This window comes from Equus asinus, chromosome 17 (genome assembly GCF_041296235.1).
Source record: "Equus asinus isolate D_3611 breed Donkey chromosome 17, EquAss-T2T_v2, whole genome shotgun sequence".
In the NCBI taxonomy this organism is placed as follows: Eukaryota; Metazoa; Chordata; class Mammalia; order Perissodactyla; family Equidae; genus Equus; species Equus asinus.
In genome coordinates, this window is record NC_091806.1 from 18,574,992 (window position 1) to 18,590,265 (window position 15,274).

Here is a 15,274-nt window from a genome sequence, read left to right on the forward strand (position 1 = left end):
TTTTCTCTGTAAAAAATAATTTTTGCAATTAATTTTTTAAACAAAGTTATTTCATGGAATTGTTGGTCTGCAGTGATCTTCCCTAACCTACCTGAAGCAGAAGACCATGACAGACTCTCCAATGAACAATGGAAGGCAGAAGACAACGAGTGAAGGAAATAACTGTAGAACTATGATCCTGTGCCTAAGAATTATTCTTTAAAGATATAGAGGGAACAAAGTATTTTCAGACAAAAAAAGTTAAAGGAATATCTTCAGTACATTTACAGTAAAAAAAAAAATCTTAAGAAGACTTCTTCATGCAGAAGGAAACCAGATGGATCTTGGAGAATGACTGTAGACTACGGAAAACTCAACCAAATAGTAGCCCTTGAAGAGATGCATGTGGCTTATGGAATATAGTATTCTATCATTTATTTGGCAAGTGTATTATTTTAGTTTACTTTTTAATTAAAAAAAATAAACAATTCACATTTCCATGGGATGGATAAAAGTATTTCTTTAAAGTTTTTCTTAGGGCCATGTTAACTCTACAGCTGTCTGTCATGGTATAGTTTGAAGAAATCTCTACCACCGGAACAAGCCACAGAACAGCACACCAGTACATTACATTGATAGCATCATACTAACCAACAAGATAAACAAGAGGGGGCTAACATGCTGAAGGCTTTAGTAAGAAACAAAGGAAAGTTGAGATTCAGGGAACTGCCACTTGGATGATGTGTTTAGTCTTACAGTAATCAGAAACATTCCAGGGTACCCTCCCCAAAATAAAAAACAAGTTATTGCATCTTCTGTCCCCTACCAGAAGTGAGAAAGCACAGCTCTTAGAAGACGTCTTTGAAAATTTTAGAGGCAACACATTCCTCTAAATACTGCTCTGACTCTTATACTGAGCTTGATAAACAACCCTGAAGGTAATTGATTACCACTTCCTGGTGTATATAATGTTGTATAATCTCCTCCCTTTGTGTGCAGGTGAGGCCTGTGACGTGCTTCTAAGTAATACAATACGTCAAAGGTAATGGGATGTCACTCCCTTGGTTAAGTGATGTTATATAGCAAGATGAAGAATTGTGCACTTGTAATTAAATTCCAAAATCTGTTCATTTTTAGTTAATCAAATGGCAGTTTATCCTGGGTGGGCTTGGTTTAACTAGTGAAAGCCACTAAAAGAAAGACAGGGCCCTCCCTGAAGTTTTTTCCCTGTTGAGCTTCTTATCAAAGCACAACTCTGACTGACACCTGAATTGCAACCTGATGACACACTGGAGAGTCCAGAAACCTAGTTAAGTGGTGCCTGGACTGCTGCCTTCTAGAAACTGTGATATAAAAATGTGCATTCGTTTAAGGCACTCGGTAGGTGGTAATTTATTATGGAGCATAGAAAACTCATATAGCAGGTGACACAGAAGGTTGCTAGCTTTGAGTGACTCTGGGTCAGAAATTGGCTCTAGACCTGGTCCAGGGTGCAGAGGTCAGTGATAGGAAGCAGATGCAGCGTGAAACTCACGCCACTCACAGTGTAGTAATACAGATCCATCAGTTTCTGGAGCAAAGCCATGTTATCTACAAAAAATAATTTTGTGCCTTGTGATAATTAGCCACTGTTGTGTTAAGGGTTTCTGCTAGAGTCTGGAAAGGGTTAATCATGTTGTCTGGGACCAGGGAATGCATAAGTGGATCTAACTGGGTGATATCTGGGCATGGTGGGACGAATAGGTTGTTTGACACCCAGTGATTTTAGAGAGTTAAATGTGCTTCTAAAATACATTTGTCATTTTTAAGATGGTATAGATTAATTCTGTTAATATAAGCTTGGAAAAGTCGACTACCCATATTTGGAATAAATGCAAATTAGTTCCAAGGAAGCGAATCAATGTTTCCAAGGAAAATAGTGATCATTTTATGTTAAATGAAAAAGACAGAATCCAAGTTATGTTGTTTATACATTTCAGGACACATATATTATGCAAAGAAAAAGACAGACAAATGAAACAGCAAATATTAACAGTGGTTCTCTCTGAATGGTTGTATTTTAGCTGATTCATCTTTACCTTTGCTGTTTACTGTAATCACCATGCTTTCTAAGTCAATTTGTATATTGCCTACAATTAATATTTTAGAAGAAATTCTTGAGGTGGCCTTGATGAAGTATTGTCTCCAGCAATTTAGAAGAAATTACCTTCTTGTAAAATCCAAGATAGGAGCACATTCAATCTAATTTCTAAGTTTGTGATATAAAAAGAAATAGTTCAGCAAAGATTCTCCAGGGTCTAAATCCCTGAGGTCATGGAGGCATACATAAACCCAACAGTTTGCTCCTAGGAGTCAGATTTAGCTTCCAAATCTCTCTCTCTCTCTCTCTCTCTCTCTCTACCTCTCTGCCTTTTTCTGAGTTTTTCTGGATTTTAAGAAATATATTCACATCACATTAAATACAATTTATTGTAGACTCCTGCTATATTTACAAACTTCTTAATATTTTCAATAACGTTTGAATTCTGAGTGGGAACCTTCTCGGTGACTATTAACACTAGGAACAGGATCTTCAGGTGAGTTGGTTTCAGGTTGGGTGACCCGTCTTGTGTTATCTTGCACTTACATGGGGGACATTGAAGTCCTGCAACTTTTGAGGCAGGGAAGACTGTTAGTCTAAATGCCATAACGTCTCCTGAGTCCATCTTCCTAAAGTCTCATATCAATGAGTTTTGATCTCTTCCCCCTTCCCTGTGGTATCATCCTGATTTTTGCTTTGAGGATATTCACCACGTGCCTAGCATAGCACAGTCACACTGAAAGTTTTTAAAGGAACAGTGTTAAATCTGAGAATGTCCTTAACATCTCAAAATCTTGTAGAAAGGAGATAAAATAATATGTGTAAAGTAATGGTGAACATAATAGATCATGAAATTTTGATTTCCTGAGTAATGTCTGTAGGTATACCAAGAAAGTGGAAAATATTGCTGGAGTGAAGAGAAAGTTTCTTCACAATAGTGATTTTCATTTAAAGCTTTAGATATTGTAACTGCTGCATCAGTATACTAGAAAAGGAGGATGCTCCTGATAAAAGAAGAGAAAAATCAAATAAGCCAAGGAATAAATGAGCAAGTGTTGCTCATTATAAGCTGAGAATACGGGCATGGTTGAAGAAGCTTGAGCACTAGGGAACAGCTAGTGTGAGGGTTTAGGTGAAACTTAGCAGAGACATTTAGAATTAGCTGATATGCAGAAGCCAAAGTTTTCAGAACCAATGACTGTCATAATAACCACAGAAATCAAGAGAAGAAGCTGATGTTCTCACAGGGCAAGCTAGCAGCACTGCAGGGAAGGTGGCTGTTCCTCAGCTACCGTAATCCACCGGAGTGTGATTGCAGCTTGCTAAATATCCCACAGGCACCAGCCTGAGATGAGAAAAGGAGGACAAGAGAGTCATATAATAATGAGAAAGCAAGGGAAAAAAGACAATTTATTGAAGGACAGTAAGGGGTGAATTAAGACAAACAGGGCCAAGAGGAGATCCAGGAAAGAGCTGAGATACCCTTTAATGTCCCAGACTGTACCCACTTCTTCATTACTGCCCACTTTGGCCTTTGATCTATTTCTTAGATTTTTTTTTTCAGATTTTTAAAATTTTTTTCCTTTTTCTCCCAAAGCCCCCCAGTACATAGTTGTATATTCTTAGTTGTGGGTCCTTCTAGTTGTGGCATGTGGGACGCTGCCTCAGCGTGGCTTGATGAGCAGTGCCATGTCTGCGCCCAGGATTCGAACTGACGAAACACTGGGCCGCCAGCAGTGGAGTGTGTGAACTTAACCACTCGGCCACGGGGTCGGCCCCTATTTCTTAGATATTTAAAATAATATAAGGGTTTAAAAATAATACCAATTATTCATAGCACTAAGAATTAAAAAGGGTGAGGGTGGAGAAAACTACATCTCCCAGACTCTACAATTGTCAGACTCTATGCTAAGTATATTAACATCGTTTCCTATTTTAAAACTTACACACCAATGAAATATGTATTATCATGTCATTATTGCTGATAAAAATGTTGAGACTCAGAAAATACAATTAATTCACCAAAGATAACACAGTGAATGACAAAGCCTGGAATTGAATTTAAATCTATGGTTCCAAGCCATGCTTCTTTCATTATCCTGGTCTGTCATTAGCTCTTTGTCACTTTCCTGCCCGTTCTCTTTTCTACATGTAGGAAATACATTTTCGTGTGTGTCAAAAATAGCATTTAGCTGTGAAGGAGATAATAGTTTCTTTGTACATTGACTTGATCAGACAAAACTAAAATGGTGTCTTCATCTATGGGAGTAGTTCTTACAGCATCTTATTAACCTGAACATTTCAGAAAGGTGCTTGTTATTGATACGTTATTATTATAAACTTATCTTTTAAAACATTATTAAATGATTAAAGATACATCTGTGGTTATGAACTACTGTAGAATACAGATGCTTTTGTTTTCTCAAAGTAACATCTATAAATATAACAAAGATTTCATGACTCAAAATAAGATAATCACATACGTAGCTTTAATCAAAACCAATGTTTATATCACCAGAAATTTGGAGGGTGACTATGTAACCATTGACGTTTAGCACATTATCTAGCAAGAATATAGAAAACATGCTAGAGAATATGGAAGGCTGTAGAAAATATAGAAGGATTGAGCAAACCACATTATAAGTTGCTCTCCATATCAGATATTTTAAGTATTTAGTGTTATAATATGCCTAGTAAAGCTAACAGATTAAAATGTAATAATAGAAAATTAAAAGATAAAAATCAAGGAATCTAGATGAGTATATTGAGAGCATCAGTGACACTAAGTGAGATAACACTTTAGTAGGAAAGAAAACACAGGAGAGAGGGAATAGCATGTCATAAATGCAACTTGCTCATTTCACCAGGTCACTACAGTGTTTTTAGAACCTTAGGGCAATTACTGTAGCATCAGCGTAAATCAATGGAAAGCCTGAAGATATACAGGGCTATATTTCCTTCAATGTCCATATATTTTTTCAAAACTTGAAAATTCTTTTGGTGACTCATAAATGCTGCCTTTCCTATGATCCTCAATTTGAATATCATAACTCTAGAAGTATGATCACTTCTAATGCTTTACTACTCCTGATCCTTCCTTTATAAATTTTAGTGCTTAAATTATATTCATTGTTATATTAGCGCTATTTCAAAAAAAACACAGGTCCTCAGAACGATGGAACTGTGAAAGACAGATGTTTTTCTACAACAATGTAGAATACTTTTCTGTCTAATCATAAACTTAATTCAAATTCTGGCACTTAGATCGACTTCAAAACCCAACTCATCACTAACAAGCTGTGTAACCTCTAACAAGTTCCTTAACTTACATATGCCTCAGTTTCCTTATGTAAAATATGGGGCTACCTGTTTTACAATTCATAGTGGTATTTGAAGATTGAAATTAATATATTTGAATCTTTTAGCACAATGCCTGCCACATGGTAAATGTTATAAAAATTTACTATCATCATTAATATTTTTATTATCATTATTTCAGATATTCTTCAACAACAATCATGTTGTTAGCTGAAGGAAATCAGAGTACTGGAGCCACGTTAACCCTCTTGGGCTTCTCAGAATATCCAGACGTTCAGGTGCCCTGTTCCTGGCATTCTTGACCACCTACACAGTCACTTTGGTGGGGAACCTCAGCATGATCATGATCATCAGGATCAGTCCTAAACTCAACATCCCCATATATTTTTTCTCAGCCACTTGTCCTTTGTTGATTTCTGTTATTCCATTATAGTTACACTCAAACTGTTAGAGAAGTTGGTTGTGGAAGACAGAACCATTTCTTTCATAGGATGCATCATGCAATTCTTCTTGGCTTGTATATCTGCAGTGGCAGAAACATTCATCTTGGCAGTGATGGCCTGTGACCACTTTGTGGCCATCTGTAATCCTCTGCTTTATACAGTGGCCATGTCACAGAGGCTCTGTGCCCTCCTGGTGGCTGGGTCATACCTCTGGGGTATGGCTGGCCCCTTGGTACTCCTTTGCTATGCTCTTCGGTTAAACTTTTCTGGACATAACATAATCAACCACTTTTTCTGTGAATATACTGCTCTCATTGCTGTCTCAATCTCCAATATACAAATTCCCCACCTACTGCTCTTTGGTTTTGCCACCTTCAATGAGGTGAGTATACTATGCGTCATCCTTGCTAGATACGTATTTATTTTTAAGACTGTACTTAACATCTGTTCTGCTAGCGGGCATTGTGAGCCTTCTCCACCTGTGCCTCCTACCTTATCGCCATCACCATCTTTCATGGGACCATCGTTTCCTTCTACTCTGTGCCCAACTCCAAAAACTCTTGGCAAATTGTCAAAGTGGCCTCTGGATTTTACACAATGGTCAACCTCATGTTGAACGCTCCGATCTATAGCTTGAGGAATAAAGATGAGAAGGATGCCTTCCAGAAATTAATTGACACAAAAGTCCTGTTTTCTGAACCAATCTCAAAAGATGTTTTTAATCTTAAAAGCAGTGGAAACAGAGTCTTCTAAAACCTACAGCACATATTCGCATGAGGTTTTTTTGGTGACCGATGTCACCATATTTTGAATCGGTAAACTGAATTCCCTTGAAGTTATTTGTGTTGTATGTCACTGAAGCATTGTGTATGTTTTGGGAGATACAGATGGATACGCTATGTGATAAAAGGGGGGATGATACTCTTCTGATACTTTCATTCCTTGGGTTCTGCAAATTCTATGAATCCACAATCTTGGGCTTTCTAACAATCAGCTTATGCTGAGAAGTAGATTGGGCAAGGACAGTTACATCTATTGTGTAGATGATGACACAGAGATTCAAGAAACTAGCCTAGAATTGACTGAAATGATTAATTTAAGACAGGAACTCAACTCTGTTAACTCTAAATCTAGTGTCCTTTCACTCTAGTACCTTGGAGACTATTAAAGTCATCAAGTGAAAAGTTGGTGGGAAATGCTTAAAGGAAGTAATCAACCTGACACTGCCTGAATCCACAGATCAGACTTAGCAGCACTAAAAGTGGACAACTAGTTAACACGTATGTCACAATTTGATGCAACTGGCAATAGTCACAACCACCTATGAAGAATTCTTGCCTAAAGGAAACTAAAAGAGTGAATCTAAACTAATAAAGCTTCTTGATGTACCAGTTTAAAGGAATTGGTGCAGGAACAAGTCAAATGATGACAAATAAAGCAATAAGAAAAATACAGATGGTCCAATTTTTCCAAAAAATTACCTGAACGCACATACATGTACATGAACACACACTCAAAACTGTTACACACTACACAGAACATAATGCTACAGAATACATGGAACCGTCACATAATAAAAAAATTTAGTTATAACAACCAAATTTGTTTGATTCTTGATTCAAACTAACTGTACAAATATATCTTTGAGACAGCTGGGGAAATTTAAAGTGAGTTTGGTATTAAATTATATAACAATATGTTATTTTGTTAGATGCAATTTTGGCATGAGTGTTTATTCTAATGCTTATTTTATCGATGGTTACATTTTTTATAAACTCCTGTTAATGACTTAGTACTGTTAGCAAGTGGATGGGAAGTCAGGGACTCACTGTCCCTAAAATGTCTTTACTTTTCAGGACAAAGAACACTACACATAGTCTTGCTTTCCAGGCTGCACACAGGACTTTTGGCCAAAAATGCATTTGGAACAGGAAAGAGAAGCAGTGTAGCAATGTAGTTCTTATAGTTGATTGTTTTGACGCTTGTACCATTGGTGGAAGTACTTTTTATTTCCTTGAATGTCTTTAAAAGACTTAAAGTTTTAAAACTACATTGATAAACCTCTTTTGGTTTTATCATCCCAGATTATTTCAGTAGAGCTGAAATTATTTAAGGGCAATTTCTTAAAGAAAATGTACTACAAAAGTACTCAACTAGTGCCATCTCATATTTTGTTGTTGTTCTAAAAAGTACCAACACAGTGGCACAAATACAGCTTTAAAGGACCACCAATTGATATACCCAGATAAGCTTCCTTTTTTCTTTCTGCCATAAATAATATCATGCTGAAATATCCAAGTTACATTTGTTGCAAAAGGGGTTTAGAAAACATAGGACACTACTGCAAACTGCAGAATTATTGAGATGCATGAAAAAAGCTGACTGTCGATTTGAAAATCAATTGTATTTGCTATTCCCTTTGTCTCAAATTCAACGCTCTTCCCTCAGTTATTTGCATAATTTGCTTTCTCACTTGGAAATGGTCCACACTCAAATACCACCTCACTATAGTCTTGTCTGACCTCCCTATTTAAAATGAAACCTTCAATTATATATTTTTTTGCATTTATAATTACTGGAAAATCATTGCATATTTATTTTTTATTCCCCATTAAATTAAATTTGTTGAAAAATGGACATTCTTGCTCTTCTTCTCCAATACCTAAGATAGCACCTAGCTTAGGGTAAACCTCTAATAAACATTTATTGAAAGAATGAATGAATGAGTAATTACATATCCTCATTATGTACTCAACCTTATTTCCCTGGTTTCTGACTAGAGATAGAAAATTCAGCAGAGTGGACACTTGTTTTGGTTTGTCTTATTTTGTTTTATTTTGACCGCCAAGTTTCAATAATCACTTCTAAAACATCCTTATTGTTCTTTGTGAACTATCTCCTGTCTGATCTTAAATTCCTCATAGTTCTGGAAAGTTTGGCTCTATTCCAAGTTCCTTGGAAGTTCATGTTTATTATTCAGTAAGATTCTTGGTACACTTACTTTATGTTAATCAATTGATGTAGGAGTTTAGAATATATGAGTGAACACATTCTCTGCTTTTCTTTTTCTCTGGAACTTTTATTCTAGCAGGGAGAAACAAACAATATATAATAACTGCAATAAATAAAGATTAAAAATATATTTGAAGCTTGTTAAGTACTTTAAACATTAAACTGGATAGTGGAGTAGCCCCTGCAGTACAATAGTATGTTCACGGAAGTTTCCACTGAAAGGTCCATTTGAACAAAAACTTAAGGGAAAGCATTCCAAGGAAGGGGGAAAAAAACTGGCAGAAAAGACCATAAGTAAGGAATGTACAATATTTTCTAGAAACAGAAGGCAAGGAACAGAAGGAAAGAGGTCAGACTAGCTGGGGCAAGAGTAATAGAACAGAACAAAGATTTAAAAGGGACTGGATAATTTTCCCAACTTAATATTAAATTTGTAAATATTTCTGTTTTAACTCTGAAGGCATCAAGATGACCTAGAAGATCTCCAATATGGTGAGAGTGGATGATATGGAAGCAGACAGTTATGCTTGCCATATAGTAGTCACTCAGTTAATACTTGATAATGATGACTTTTATAATTACATAATTTTGGTAGTTGTATGAGGTATGGGACTAATTAGGGGCCTGGGGGAAGTGACCTTATAAATTTTCATGTGAAATACCCCTTATGCTGCTCCAGGTTTTCTAGCATACAAGAATTATGTTAGAGAAAGGTGATTAATTTTAATTGTTTATTTAATGACCTCAAGAGAATGGGGCAATGGGTGGTCTCTAGGGTTCATGTCCCAAAGGTAGTGACTGTAGCTATAAGAACACATGCATCACTCCCAATCTGCAGAGGTCCTCCCTTTGCCTCCAGCAGGTTTGTTTTAAGATTCTAGAGACAGATTGATGCTAATTTCAATGTAGGGTATGTAGAAAACAACATGATGGGGGAACTTATCCTTTAGATCTAGACAGCTCTTGAAAAATATTTAGCCCCTGCAAAAGTTACACATGTGAACATGCAAAGAAGAAGATACATTTATTTATTTATTCTCAAGAGCTTTGTGTCAGAGGGCCTGGCTTGGCTGAACTCCTCGCTAACAGCCCATGAAGAACTGGTACTGGGGCTGGGAGGAGCCGAGGTACAGGAGTTGTGGGGAGAGAAGAACTCTGAGAATTTGAGGGAATGTGCATTATCTTGATTCTACAAATTTTTGGAAAGGGATCCAGGTAGAACAGACAAATATTTAAATAAATTGAAACAAGCAGAGATTGAATAGACCCTCTATTGAAAAACAATTAAAAGTGATCAGCTTTAATTAAGATTATAAAGCAGGATACACATGTCCCTTGTGGGCAAAAAGTTACAAAAAAATTGGGAAAAGAGGGGCTGGCCCCGTGGCCGAGTGGTTAAGTTCGTGCGCTCCGCTGCAGGCGGCCCAGTGTTTCGTTGGTTTGAATCCTGGGCGCGGACATGGCACTGCTCATCAGACCACGCTGAGGCAGCGTCCCACATGCCACAACTAGAAGGACCCACAACGAAATATACAACTATGTACCGGGGGGCTTTGGGGAGAAAAAGGAGAAAAATAAAATCTTTAAAAAAAAAAAATTGGGAAAAGAATTACACGGAAGAAGATTTCAGCTGTTATATTTCCTATATAGTTTTCAGGACACAGGAGCCATTATATTAAATATAATATTAGTTTAAAATGAATTTTTAAATGCTTTAGCTAAATTAAATATTGTATTATGAAAAAAGTTTGATAATTAGAACATCTGACTTTGTGATGGATTGTCTTTTGAGGTTGTCGTTAATACTCAAATTTATGAATATAGGGACAGAGGGCTCTTGAGTGTCTCAGTTTTGCATATGATCTGACATTTTTATTGATGAGCCATCTGAAATCCATTTCTTGGGTTGTGGGACCAGAGGTAATCTTACCAGAAATGATAGAGAAAGAGTTTTCCAGAATGGTAAGATCTTAAAAGTGTTGGCAACCATTTAGAGAAATATAATTCTTTTGTATTACTATTTTCTCATGAAAAGTCTTTATAATGCAGTACTACCTCCAATTTAGAATCTCTCTCCCTCACAGGTAATATAGGACAGAAGGAATATCCTATATGTCTTGAAGGGAGAGTAGAAAGAGAGAAAGAGAGAGAGAGAGAGACCTTTGAAAGAGAAGTTTCTAAGTCAGAGTCTTTACTATACTTAGTTATTCCTGGGAGAGAAAATGTCCCTAAATCCCCTTCTCATTTCATCTCGATGTTCCTTTCTAGTATAACTCTGTGGCATGTATGCTGTCATTGGGCTATTTCTCATAGGTTTAGAGTCTCTAGTTTGTCAATTAAAAGTATGATGATTAGGGGTCAGCCTGGTTGCATAGTGGTTAAGTTCATGCACTCCACTTCGGCAGCCTGGGGTTCACAGGTTCGGATCCCCAGAGAAAACCCAGCACAGCTCATCAAGCTATGCTGTGGTAACATCCCACATAAAAATAGAGGAAGACCGGCACAGACATTAGCTCAGTGATAGTCTTCCTCAAGCAAAAAGAGGAAGATTGGCAACAGATCTTAGCCCAGAGCCAATCTTCCTCACATACACAGAAAAGGTATGATAATTCATAAAGGAAATATGTTAGTAGCTAGACAAGAATACAGATCAGGGTCTGGTGTAATAAAATGGATCTGGGGCTGGGAGTCTGGAGATGTAGGATCTGGTCACAGACATGTAGATTGGTACTTACTTGCATTTCGTTGGGAAAGCCAAGATTCTCCAGTTTCCCTTATGTCACCTCCAGAACAAGGAGGTAGACTAGATTACCTTTATCATCTGTTCCAATTCTATTATTCCTCAAGCAATGAGGAAGGATTGACATTTGGGATTCCCCAAGCTGAGGAGCACACTCTTTGAGAAAAATCAATTAAGCTTAACTTTGATAACAGATTTACTGAGTCAGAGTGAAAAGCAAAGATTAAAGTGTTATAAGGAATTAACAATAAAGGCACAAATGTAAAGTATTAGAGGTTTTCATTCTTAATGTCAAAGTATGAATATATGATGCAAAAATTAATTTGTTTAGAAATTTCTCATTTTTGTTACTGATTATAGTACTGACATAATCAGTCATTGCAGTATGCTAGGTTTATCTTTTATGAACTTATAATTTTCAAGGAGAGCTGAAAGTGTTATGGGAGGATTTGCTTTAAAATAACCATAAATCTCTTGATTTCATACTTTTTTGTAAATATTAAAAATTATAATTGAGTACAAACATAATGCAATAACTGTATTGTTTTTACATAAGGAAACATTTTAAATGGTCGTTATGTTTTACAATTTTATACATTTAGTGTATCTTGCATAGAAAATACAAAAAGAAATCCTGAAAGGCATATTTTGCTTCATTTTGCAGTCTTGGGAAGGGCAGTTAACCAAGCTTCTTATATCCTCACTCTCCTTAATATTTTTATTTTCAGGACTGATTCAGATTCTAACAAACAGAAACCATGTTACTGTCAGAGAGAAATAAAACTGGGGCCACGTTCACTCTCTTGGGCTTCTCAGATTTCCCAGAACTGCAAATCCCTCTCTTCTTGATTTTTCTGGCTATTTACACTGTCACTGTTGTAGGGAATATTGGGATGATTGTAATAATCAAAATTAACCCCAAGCTACACACCCCTATGTACTTTTTCCTCAGCCACCTCTCATTTGTGGATTTCTGCTATTCCTCCGTCATTACTCCCAAGACCCTGGTGAACCTAGTTGTGGAAGACAGAACCATTTCATTTATAGGATGTGTAGTACAATTCTTTTTCTCTTGTACCTTTGCGGTAACTGAATTCTTTTTATTAGCTGTGATGGCCTATGACCGTTTTGTGGCCATTTGTAACCCTCTGCTCTACACATTTGCCATGTCCCAGAAACTCTGTGCCGTGCTAGTGGTCGGATCATATGCATGGGGAGTAGCTTGTTCCTTGATATTCACATGTTCTGTTATCAAATTATCATTTCGAGGTTTCAACACAATTAATCATTTCTTCTGTGAATTCTCCTCGTTGCTGTCCCTCTCTTGCTCTGATACTTATGTCAACCAGTTGCTACTTTTCATTTTTGCCACCTTTAATGCGGTTAGCACACTACTCATCATTCTCACGTCTTATGGATTTATCATTGTCACTATCCTCAAGATGCATTCAGCCAGTGGGCGCTGCAAAGCCTTCTCCACCTGTGCCTCACACCTGACCACCGTTACTATCTTCTATGGCACCATCCTCTTCCTCTACTGTGTGCCCAACTCCAAAAACTCCAGGCACACAGTCAAAGTGGCCTCTGTGTTTTACACAGTGGTGATCCCCATGTTGAATCCTCTGATCTACAGTTTGAGAAATAAGGATGTCAAGGATATTGTCAGCAAAATAATTCTTCTTAAGCATTCTTATTAACCATATTATTATTATTAAGCATATTCTTATTAAGCATATTATTTTAACAGAGTTTGTCCCTGATATGTAAATAAAGTGTGTCCATAAATGTTGATTTTAAATTAATTAATTTAAAATTATGAAGAGTTAATGTTGTACGATAGAAAAGTCATGGATTTTAGTTCAAAGAGACTAAACTTGGCTCTATCTCTTACTGGAAAATAAAATAGCCATCTCTCTCATCTTTAATTTTTAATCTATAAAATTGAGATAATGTAAACTAGCTCTTAATCTGATTGTGAAGAATAAAAAGACTATATTTTAAAAAGACTGTATAAATATCATATGTAAAACCTTGTGTAATCTCAATAAGCAGTTTTATCCCCTTCTTATAACATACCTGAAGTGCACTAGGCTCTCAATAAACATGTGAATTTCTCTTGTAAAAGTACAAATAGCAGTTAAAGTAAGACTAGTCTTCATCCTTCAAGGAATGTAAAATCTAGTGTTGACAGTAGGGCAGTGAAAAAAGTAGTCACTGTATAAGGTAGAAAATAATAAGTTATCATTGAGAATTTGAGAGAAAGGAAAGTTAAAATCCATTTAGGGACATTAGAGAGATGTCTTCATAAAACAGGTATTGTTTGAATTTGTCCTTGAATAACAGAATGGTCAGAATTTTAGGAGACACATTTCAACAAGGAGTTTTCTTTGGAAGATGGAAGCATGGCAAAGTCAAAATGCAATACTGAGTCAATGATGAACCGAATTTTTTATTGAGTGAATACTTTATGACATGCACGTGTGTGTGTATATTATTGTGTATACAGGTTACTTGACATGAATGGAAAGTTGATAAGACACGGCCTTTATTCTGAATGTGTTTCAAAGGAGCTCAAGTATGGTAGGATGATAAGCTGTGATAGACTCCACCAGAGGCATAGAAATAGTAGATTGGCTCTCAAGAAATCTTATAGGCAAAAAGTAAGCAGGGTATCAACCCAATCTGTACTTCATACTTTCATTCTGCCTATAAACACATCAAAACCATGATCAATTCCTTGATTCTTTTTCCTGAACATGAGGGTAATTTCTGAATCCTTCTCAACTGAACTCCCATCTTAAAAAAAAAAAAAAGTGTCTGGAGTCACCTCAAGTGTTGGAAACAAATCACCTATATAACTTTATTCAAAATAAAATGAAAAGCAGGCATTCATTACTATTAAGACCTATTTGATCTGGTAAATTAAAAATTCTAGATTTCTTTAACATTAATAACTCACTTTTGCTTGAATAAATTATACGTCCTTCTCCTTCTCTTTAATCAATATGTCTAGATAAAATTCCAAACTAATCATCAATATAATGGAAGAAATAAATTTCCAGGTATTTTAGTAAGGAAGAAAATCTAACGTGGGTAACAATTTTATATGGATTCAATAAAGTTATTTGGAATGTTCATGTTATTTTAACCTTATGTTCATTATTGAAATGTTCCATTCATATACATTATATAATAAGGAATCAATTAAATAACCATTCTATATGGAAAAATAAAATAGCGTTTTAGATATTGGATGTCTGATGAGGGAATGCTTTTCTCTTCTATTGACTTCTGTTTCTCTAGCTATTTACTAATTTATCTTTGTTATACATTTAGCAATTATGCAATTTCTAATTTTCTTTGAAATTAAGAAATTATTTATATTAATCTTAAACTGAATCCGTAATGGTTAATGCCTTTTTTTAGAGAAGTTTATTTTACTTCTGTCCTGCATGCACCAAGGATGACCACATTTTTTGATAGAATTACCACAAACCGTTTGCCTTTACTTTGAAGAAACCAAGGCCTATGATGCTTAAGTGACCTCGCCAACATTGTAAAAGCAATTGTTGATAGAATTCATGAAATCATTCAAGACTCCAGACATATCAGAAGCACACTTTCCATTAAACACTGGCATACAATATGTTTTCCATTATCAGGTTGTGACAGTTCAGATTCTTTATAGTAGATTCTGTTGCT

At 36.0% G+C, this 15,274-nt stretch overlaps 1 protein-coding gene and 1 pseudogene across 1 annotated transcript; both read left to right on the forward strand.

Annotated features, from left to right (window-relative positions):
* Positions 1-5,577: 5,577 nt before the first annotated feature.
* LOC106821835 (olfactory receptor 5D14-like) lies at positions 5,578-6,573 on the forward strand (annotated as a pseudogene).
* A 5,757-nt stretch (positions 6,574-12,330) lies between these two features.
* Positions 12,331-13,269, forward strand: LOC106821834 (olfactory receptor 5D18-like). Its single transcript, XM_014826727.3, has one exon. It carries the CDS (start codon positions 12,331-12,333, stop codon positions 13,267-13,269), a length of 939 nt encoding a protein of 312 aa, XP_014682213.3.
* The last annotated feature ends 2,005 nt before the right edge of the window (positions 13,270-15,274 follow it).

What these genes read in the sequence shown, in the direction of transcription:
- LOC106821834 (XM_014826727.3), top strand. Translation starts at nt 12,331, where the DNA reads ATGTTACTGTCAGAGAGAAATAAAACTGGGGCCACGTTCACTCTCTTG.